Source organism: Otolemur garnettii, unplaced genomic scaffold (genome assembly GCF_000181295.1).
Source record: "Otolemur garnettii isolate 467f Iridium unplaced genomic scaffold, OtoGar3 scaffold00019, whole genome shotgun sequence".
Taxonomy (NCBI): domain Eukaryota; kingdom Metazoa; phylum Chordata; class Mammalia; order Primates; family Galagidae; genus Otolemur; species Otolemur garnettii.
Window position 1 is genome coordinate 14340670 of NW_003852414.1, and position 9724 is coordinate 14350393.

A 9724-nucleotide genomic window follows, 5' to 3' on the forward strand; every position below is an offset into this window, starting at 1 on the left:
AAAAAAAAAAAAAAAAAAAAATACCATGTACCTGTGGACCAAGATTTGAGTAGTTGAGTTTAACTTTTAGCAGTGTTAAATTTCACATTGACGTGACATAAAAAAGGTAATGATATTTTGAAGAATATTTCATGCAATAGGGGGAAAAAGCATTTAAAAATATTTATAATAACTTTAGTAAGATTGCTATTACATAATGGATTGTAACAGTATGGCTTATTTTTTATCAAGTGTTCTTTCTGTTCCTCCCCAATCTAGGCAGACTATATTTTCCCATCCCATTGATTTGGTGAAGCGGGTATGAGACTGGTCATGGCTAGGCAAGTGTTTGGAGCCATAGAGGAGAATAGGCACAAGCAGAAAATAGACATATACATGCATGTTTGAATTTGTTCTCTGTGTTCTTACTTTTTGCTCAAGAACATGCCTACAAAGTTGGATCAGAAACAGAAATCAGGCCTAAGATGTACTCGCAACTTGGTACCAAACCCTGCTAAACTTAACCCAAATCCAAGAACCTCACCATTTAGAGGGTGATAAGAAACGATTTTTAATTGACACTGAATTTTGCTGTGATCTGTTACATAACATTATTGTCATATAGATAACTTACGAGGAAGTTAGCACCTACAATGGGTACTGACATAGAAGTTACCTAAAATTTGTGGCAATGGCCAGGATGACAGGTAGCACAAAGAACTATTATAGTAGATTGAAAATACGGACATCTGTGTTGTATAAAATCATAATATTTGATAAATTGGCTGCCTAAAAGACTGAGGAAAGCAGAAAATGCATTTAATTAGATTGCAAATTTGTCTGAGGATATTTCTGGGCAAAACATTAGAGAATAAATTGGTTGTTACTCACTGCATTTGATAAGATTCTATGAGAAAAATATAAACTCATGGCTGGTTGCCTTGGCTCCTGCCTGTAATTCTACCACTCTGGGAAGCCAAGGAGGGTGGAGTGATTGAGCTCAGGAGTTTGAGACCAGCCTCACGGAGAGAAAGACCCTATCTCTATAAAAAACAGAAAAATTCAGTTAGCACCTGAGTCACTGGACCAAAAATAAAAAAAGAAAGAAAGAAAAAAAGAATGGACCAAAAATAAAAAAGAAAGAAAGAAAAAAAGAAAAGAAGAAGAAAGAAAGAAAAGTAAGCTGAGCATTATGGCAGGAGCCTGTAGTCTCAGCTACTTGGAAGGCTGAAGCAAGAGGATGACTTGAGCACAGGAGTTTGAGGTTGCTGTGAGCTGTGATGACACCATGGCACTCTAGCATGTGGCAATAGAGTGAGACTCTGCCCCCCCAAAAAAAAAAAAAAAAAAAAGAAAGAAAGAAAAATATAAGGTTGGAAAAGAACTGAACAGGAAGCAAACACATATAAGACAGCTAAGAAACAGTTCACAAATACTGGGCTATTAAAATGTGGGAAAAAATCTTTATTTCATCAAGAGTGTGACTATTAAAATATATCCTCAAAAAAACCCCACCAAATCCCCATGAAGTCCTGGCTCAGGGTAAAGTTAAATTAAGTGTAGAGCTGAACACCATTTTTCAGACCTCTGATAGGAAAAAAATATCTTCCTAGACAGACTATTATTTATGGTTCAACAAAAGTCTGATGTGCCCAAAAACCTGTAATTAAGTTTAGAGGAAAAGGCACATCTCAAAAAGAATTTGAGTGGGTGAGAAGCATCACATTTCGCAGACCTTGTAGGTGGGAAGCCGGCAAAATCAGGAGTGACATCAGCCAAATGGTCTGGGAGGCAGCTCTAAGTTCTGTTCAGCCATAGAAACACCAAAATGGAAGCAGAAAATGTCAGAATCAATTTTGTCAGAACTCTGGAAAGCAGTCAAAAGTTTAAAGTGATGAAATGCTAAACAACAAACCTAAAAATGTTTTTAAAAATTCTCTACAATTTCTTATAGAAGATAGAACCAGAGAGAATTAATACTTCCTCAGTCCTTCTAGGAGACCAGTGTCACTTTAATACCAAAACTAGAAAAAGCCTCTATGTGGGTCAAGTCAATTGCTTGTGAAAGGTTTGAGATACACAGAAATCAAGCAATGTGAAATTTGTATGGATTGAAACAGAGGAAGCCCTCCCAGCAACACTGATAAGCTGGGCAAGTTGAAACTTGCTCGGGTGAACCAGAAAGGACGGTGGAAGTGAAATGATGAATCATAACACAGTCTGTCTCAAACCTTTTATAGTCACCTATGGATAAGAAAAGAGAACTAAAGACCAATATCTCTCATGAACATGGATGTAAAAATCCTCAAAATATGAGCAAATCAAATCCAATAATTAAAAAAAATAATTATATATCATAACTAAGTGGAATGTATTCTGGATTTGCAAGACTAGATCAACATTAAAAGATCAATTAATGTAATCTATCACAACAAGAAAAGAAGAAAAATCACAAAATCATATCAATATGTGAGAAAAAGCATTTGATAAAATCCAACACCCATTTATGATTAAAAAAAACTCAGCAAAATGAAAATAAAGCATTTGACAAAATCCAACACCTGTTTATGACACAAACTCTCAGCAACTTCAAAAAGAATAGCTACAAAATAATCTATAGTTAACATCACAGTTGAAAGCTTTTCCTTTTTTTTTTTTTTTTTTTTTGTCTAGGATCAAGAACAAAGCAAAGAAGTTTTCTCTGACAACTCCTTTTGAATATCACATTATAAATCGTAGCTAGTACAATATAAAAACGAAAAAGGTAAAGGTTATACAAGTTTGGAAGAAAGAAACAAAACTATCTTTGGTTACATGTGCCATAGTTAATCCATTCAGAAAATCTAAAAGAATTGACAAAAAAAAAAAAAATCCCAGAACTAAAAAAGCAATTATAGTGGGTTGCAAGATGCAAAGTTAATATACAAAAGTCAATCTTTCTTATATATCAGCAATTAACAAGTGGAATTTGAAACTGAAAACACAATTCCATTTATATTAGCACCCTCCTATCCCAAAATGAAATACCCAGGTATGTGCCTAATAAAATATGTATCAGGTATATGAGAATAAAAGTTAAAAAAAAAAGCTGTAATAAGACAAACCAAAGAATGACTAAATAAAAGGTGAGATATTTCATGTTCATGATTAGAAGCACTCAAGTGCTTCCAGTTTTATCTTTATGTTCAATGAAATGCCAATAAAATCCTAGCAATCCATAAAATCCTAAAATCTGTAGCTATTCACAAACTGATCCTAAAGTTGATACAAATTGGCAAACGATCAAGAATAGCCAACACAATAGTGGAAAACAATAAAAGAGCCAGGTAGAAGACTGATGTTACCTGACTTCAGGGTTTACAATAAAGTTTATGGTAATCACGATGATGGAGAGAAAAAAAGGTCAATCAAACAGAATATGGAGACTAGAAGCTGCATGAAAACATGGCCAACTGATACTCAATAAAAGAATGAAGACAAATCAATATAGAAAAGATAGTCTTTGCAATGAATAGTGATGGAAAAACTGAACATCTACCTGCAAAACAATGAATCTAGACGAAGACTTTATACGCTTCAGTTCAAAAGGGATCACAGACTTTAATACAAAATGGTAACCTGTAAGAATTCTAGAAAATAACATACAAGAAAATCTATATGATCTTTTGCTATGGCCATAGCTGTTTAAGTACATCAAAGGCACACTCCATGAAAAAAAACTTATACACACAATTTTCATTAAAATTAAAACTGATGCTTTATGAAAGGCATTGTAAAGAAAATCAGAAGATAACCCACAGACAGGAAAAAATTATTTGCAAAAAACACATCTGAGAAAGGATTAATTTAATGAAATAATTTGATAAAGAAATGGACAAAATATCTGACCTCATATAGCAACTAACCATACCAAAAAAATGCTCAAGATCATGCTATTAGGAAATCAAAAAAACAATGAGATACTATGACATACCTATTAAGATGACAAAAATCCAAAACATTGACAACACCTGATGCTGGCAAAGATATGGAGTAACAGAAATTCTAATTCATTGCTGGTGGGAATGCAAAATGGTAGAGCCACTTTGGAAAGCAATGAGTGTAGCAGTTTCTTACAAAATCAAAGTATTCTACCATATGAGCCAGCTATCATGCTCCTGGATATTTATTCACATGAACTGAAAACTTCCATCTACACAAAAACCTACATAAGCATAAGGCTTAAACTAGAAATACCCAAGATGCCCTTCAATGGGTGAATGGATAAATGCACTACAGTATATTGAGACAACAGAATATTATTCATCCCTGAAAAGAACTGAGCTATCAAGGTGTGGAGATAACCTAAATGCATATTACTAAGTCAAAGAAAGCCATCTGAAAGGCAACACATATGTGATTCTGACTATGGAAGATGCTCTGAAAAAGGCAAAATTATGGTCACCCTAAAAATCAGTTATCAGGATTTTGGAGAGAGAGATGAAAAGGTCGAACACAGAAATTTTAGGACAGTGAAACCACTCTGTAGGAAACTAGGATATACGTTACTATATACAGAAGGTGCCAAAAAATGCATACCCATTTCAAGAAAGGAAGAAATGTATTACATTTGTAATACTCGAGTCATATTTGACTTTTGCAATTACCAGAGGTGCCCAAACATGACCTGTATTCATCTTGTGTTATTGGTATATAGTATTATAATTTTAACAGTTATTTCCTTTCTTAAAATGTGTATACATTTTTTGATACCCTCCTTATTTGACAAAATCCATAGAATATACAACATCAAAAATGAAACTCAATGTAAATTATGGACTTTGGGTGTTAATTAGTCACTCTAGGCACAAAGATTATATGAATTCTTCCTCTCCTATATGGGTCATGGTCAGCAGGGTGAGGCTGTGGGTTATGGGATCAAGGGATAGATGGATCTCTTTATATACTTTCCACTCAATTATACTGTGACTCAAAATCAGCTATAAAATTAAAGTCTACTTTAATTTTAAAAGTAAAAATCATAAAAAGATCCCCTACAGAATTTCTACAAATCATAAATTTGATAATAGTTTAATATCCAGGATTTTAAAGAACTCCTATAACTCAACAACAAAAGATAAACAAGCCCATAAAAGATGAGCAAATAACCTTAATAGATATTTCTCCAAAGAAGATAAAAAAATGGCCAATGAACTTAGAAAATTGCTCAATATTATCAGTCATTAGGGAAATGCAAATCAAAACTACAGTGAGATTCTACTATGTACCCACTGGGATGGCAAATAACAAATAATATTTAAAAGGCAAACAAGAGGTCCCAACCTCCTCCAAAAATTTGCTTAAATACCTTTTTATCTAGACCTACCCATGCCATGCCAATTAATATTCATACTTCAACTTTCCCTCTCTCCTCCATTCACAATCTCCCTTACTTTACATTTTGCTCTGAGCACTAATCACCTTATAACAATCTGTATGATTTGCTTTTGAGTGTTAACATCCTGCATATGCATATATGTACTTGTATGTGGTTGTATGTTATTTCTGTGTGTGTGCGTGTAGAAAAAGAACAGAGAATACATTGTTTAACCCAAGAAAGAGCATAGGCTCATGAAGAATAGGACTTTTTTCCATTTCATTTAATGATGTATATACTACACATCTCAAACGTTGCTTGACATATGACTCCTCAATAAATATACATTAAACAACTTTAATATTTTTATCTTCTGTTTCATTTGTGACAGCATTTTGCAAATTTTATCACTTTATGAATCTTCTCTGTCTCAGATTTGTGTTCTATTTCATTAATGTGCATCTTCAACTAATTGGTTCTAACTATGATTAAGACAATATTTGCCTCTGTGTACTGGCTTAGCAATATCCTGCAGATTGTGTTATGCATTATCTGGATTTTTTTTTGGACTCAAAACATTTTCAAATTTCGTTGTGAGTTTTTGAGGAGGGATATGGTTTATTAAAAGTATCTTTCTCCTCACTAATTGAGATTTCTAGGTAATGTCTCATAATGGACTTCCAGCCTAATTGAAAAGGCATACTCTGCATGACTTTAGTACATAAAATTATAGAAATTTATGAATATTTAAAAATACAACCATTTTTGTTTCTTAGTAAATATTGTATGTGTGCTAGAACAGAACAGGTATCTAGTTGGTAAAAAGTGTTACATATACCCAATAGGTTCAGATTACTGACTAATTATGTTTATCAAATATCCTGATTCCTCATCTATCACAGTGTAGAATTAAATTATTTCATAATGCCAGAGATATTTTGGATTATGTATTAACAAAATATATGCTAACTAGAATATATCCCAAAACAAAAAGATATATGGTTGTTCTCCACAGGAGCTCTATACAATGGTCGGATGATGTTTAAATAAGGTTTTAGAGTTTGTAGACACATAAATCACTTTCTTTGACTATGTCCTACATTTTAGAAATGTTATTCAGATTGCAAAACCATAAATAAAATTTTCATTCTTTCTGACAAATTTTGCTTTGTGTCTACACCGATGTACAGAAAGATAAAGCACCAGGTACTCTTGTATTATTAAAGATTATTTTTTGTTCCATAATCAAAGAGAGGCTAGTAAAGAGTTCATTTCTTTCATTCTTCTGCTTTTCCTAGATGGCACATTTCTACATAATCACATTCCTAAAGTTTTCTTAGAGTTATGTTCAACCTTTTACTTAGAATTCTCAAAACAAAACAAGTAACCAAGACTTGAATTTAAGCCCAGACATTTGGTTGGTTGCCAGCTATACTTTTGAAAATAGTTGCTATGGTAATTCCTTTAATTTTGTCTTCCTATTCTTCTGGGTTTAATTAGAGCATCAAAGTTTAGAGCATATGCAGGATAATAATACCACTCATAATTCATAGAGCAGATTTCTAGCCACTCTATAATTAAAACATAACATTTAAGATCAGGAGATTGGGAATATAGATGAATTTTTTTTAATAAGCAATGTTATGTAAAAAGAAATCACAATCTTGTAATGAGGAGTAATGCTAAGTTCAAGTTCATTCTAACTTTTTTATTTGTTTATCCTAGGAGCTGAAAAAGTTTTCTTTTCCTATGCAGTTTTTGGAACTCATTCAGCTTTCTTGGTCTGTTATTACTGATAGGAACATGCCCATTCAAAACTAAAACAAAGAGATTTAGCCTTCAGTTCACCAAAAAGCACCTTCAGGTAGAACTTACCCTCCAAACTTACCCTCTGATTAATTTTGCCTTTAGGTTTCAACAAAAGAACAACCAAGACAATATTCAGTGTATTTCTCATCCATTTAGTATATTAGCATTCTTCCTCAAACACAAATAGAAAGTTCTCTCAAATATTCATGAATTTAGAGCCTGACTACAACAAACTGAAGACGTTTAGCCAGAAACTAATTGATAATTGAATTCTTAAAAATATTTCATTAAATTATATCTCTGAGAAAGAGATACATTGGAAACATTCCGAATAAATTCACGTGTTCTCTGTGAACACTATTGTTTAACTATTAACCTAATAGATTTGTGCGATATTTACATAAAAATGGCCATGAAGAAAATATAGAAGCATTTGATGCAGAAAATAAGTAAAAGTGTAGCAGAAAATATTCATAAGGTAAAGATAAATATTAATAGATAATGCCAGATGAGCCAGTATTTTTGCTTGGTTGAGATATATAAAAATGGATATTATAAAAAAAAATCCAAAATTGAAGGAATGTATAGTTATAGGATATAAACAGGGCATCAAGTTTTATAATTTTTTAGACAGTAAGCTTGGTTTTGTTTTTAATTGATAGAGAAATTGCATGTATGTATGGGGTACAGTGCAGTGTTTGAAGACACTGTGTAGTGATCAGGGAAATTAACATATCCATCACCTTAAACACTTGTTGTTCATGTATCGTGACAACATGTAACCTTTTTTAAGGATTGGTTTTTCACAGAATTGGTATAGTAGCTAGGACAAAATGTTGCATCAAAAATCAAAGCACTTGGATTCTGGGCCAATTCTGTCAGTACTCGTGTTTAAAACTTTGACAAAATTTTAACCACTCTTACTGGCTGCTTCATCCATGGAAAGTTCTGGTAAGATCCATCCTACTTACTTCATGAAGATAAAGAGGAAAAGGGATTTGAGCATTAAAGGTTCTATAGAAACATGAGCTCTATCCACTGAAGTTGCAACTTCATATTTATTATATAGAACCATATAACCAACCTTCCAGGTTTGGTGTCAAAAAGCAAATAAAATCTACCTGGGATATTCTAGCTCAGAAATTATTATAAGAAGTAGCAAAATAATCTGTCAACTTTCATTCTGACAATTTATGTTCACATCATTTGCAAGGAAATGAAGCAACATTAGACGCTGCTGCACCATTTTTCAGGGTTACCCTAATGACTACATATGGCCCATTTAGGTAAAGATATTTTAATAGGTGCTGCTTATTATGAGTTGATGTCCTACAACAATATTACACAGGAGACATGTATCTCCCTGGAGAGATTGCTTTGCCTATTTTATGTACAGGTACTTATCAGGATATTGATTTTTTAAATTAGGTTTTTCACAATTTATCACATCTGATAATTTACTCAGAGAACTGATAGTCCTCTGAAACATCAAAGCATGGAGGCTTATCAACCTTACCAACTCTATGTGAACTGGCTTTGATAATTATTGTGCTTAATCCAAAAAAAAAGTCTTTCACATGGTAAATAATTATTTCCATGTTTTGAAGATACCTGTTTTGCAATTTGTCTCCAATTACTTCACTCACACAAGAAGCCAACAACTAATTTAAAAAGAATTGTGATTGTAAATATATTGTTGAGGGGGGAAAAGGGATGTATTTATACTGTTAAAGCACCTTATCTATCTCCAGTATTGCGATAGATATACACTACATGTTTCAACCACGAAAAAAATCACATCAGGTAAGGCTGAGGGGGTAAAGCTGAAGAAAGAAAAGAGAACCCTTTTACTTACCGCAAATCAAAGTCGTCTCATCTGAGTTATCAGCACAGTCATTCACAAAATCACACAGCTTGTCCTTTGCAATGCAGTGTTTGTTAGCACACGTGAATTCTTCAGCAGTACATTTTCTGTCTGGGCTGAGTAAGGGGGAACAATCTTGAAAGGAAATGTCATCCACGGCTACATCACCGATGTAACTGACACCACGTTTTGCCCTGAAGATAATCTTAAAAAAAAGAAAAAAAGGAAAAAGGAAAAGCCAATTATAGTTGAGCTGAGCTGTCAATTAAGAGATTCAAAACTTGGGCAAACACTAAATATTAAGTAAATCAAGTTGGAATTTGATAAAAAGAATTTCCCTATAATGAAAGTGACCCAGGAATCTGAAGGTCGTTTAAGATCTGGTTCATCCTCAATACCTAAGAATGTGGGAAGGGCAACACCACTGCTTTGTGCCTAGGTTTTTAGGATATGGGACCAGAACATGGCCAAGAGTTACCAACTCGATTTGCCACCTCTGCCAGCTATCACATCCCAAATGAGACCAGGTCATTTCTCAGCATCTCATCATACACACGGAAGCAGAATGTCATCACGAGACGTTCAGTACAAAGAGAAAGAAGATAACAAGGATAACTTTTATTTTGCTCAATTCCTACCAGATCCCAGATATGACCACCTCAACAATTTGGAAGCTAAAAGATATCAATTCTCAATACTGTTAGTTTTTTTTTTTT

General features: G+C 33.3%; 1 protein-coding gene across 1 annotated transcript in view; it reads right to left on the minus strand.

The window, feature by feature from the left end:
• MALRD1 (MAM and LDL receptor class A domain containing 1) overlaps positions 1-9724 on the minus strand; it is a 514668-nt gene that overhangs the window by 305551 nt on the left and 199393 nt on the right. Inside the window, exon 24 of the mRNA XM_012803304.1 lies at positions 9000-9213. Coding sequence (XP_012658758.1) covers positions 9000-9213 — 214 coding nt within the window. The remainder of the gene's footprint in view (positions 1-8999; positions 9214-9724) is intronic.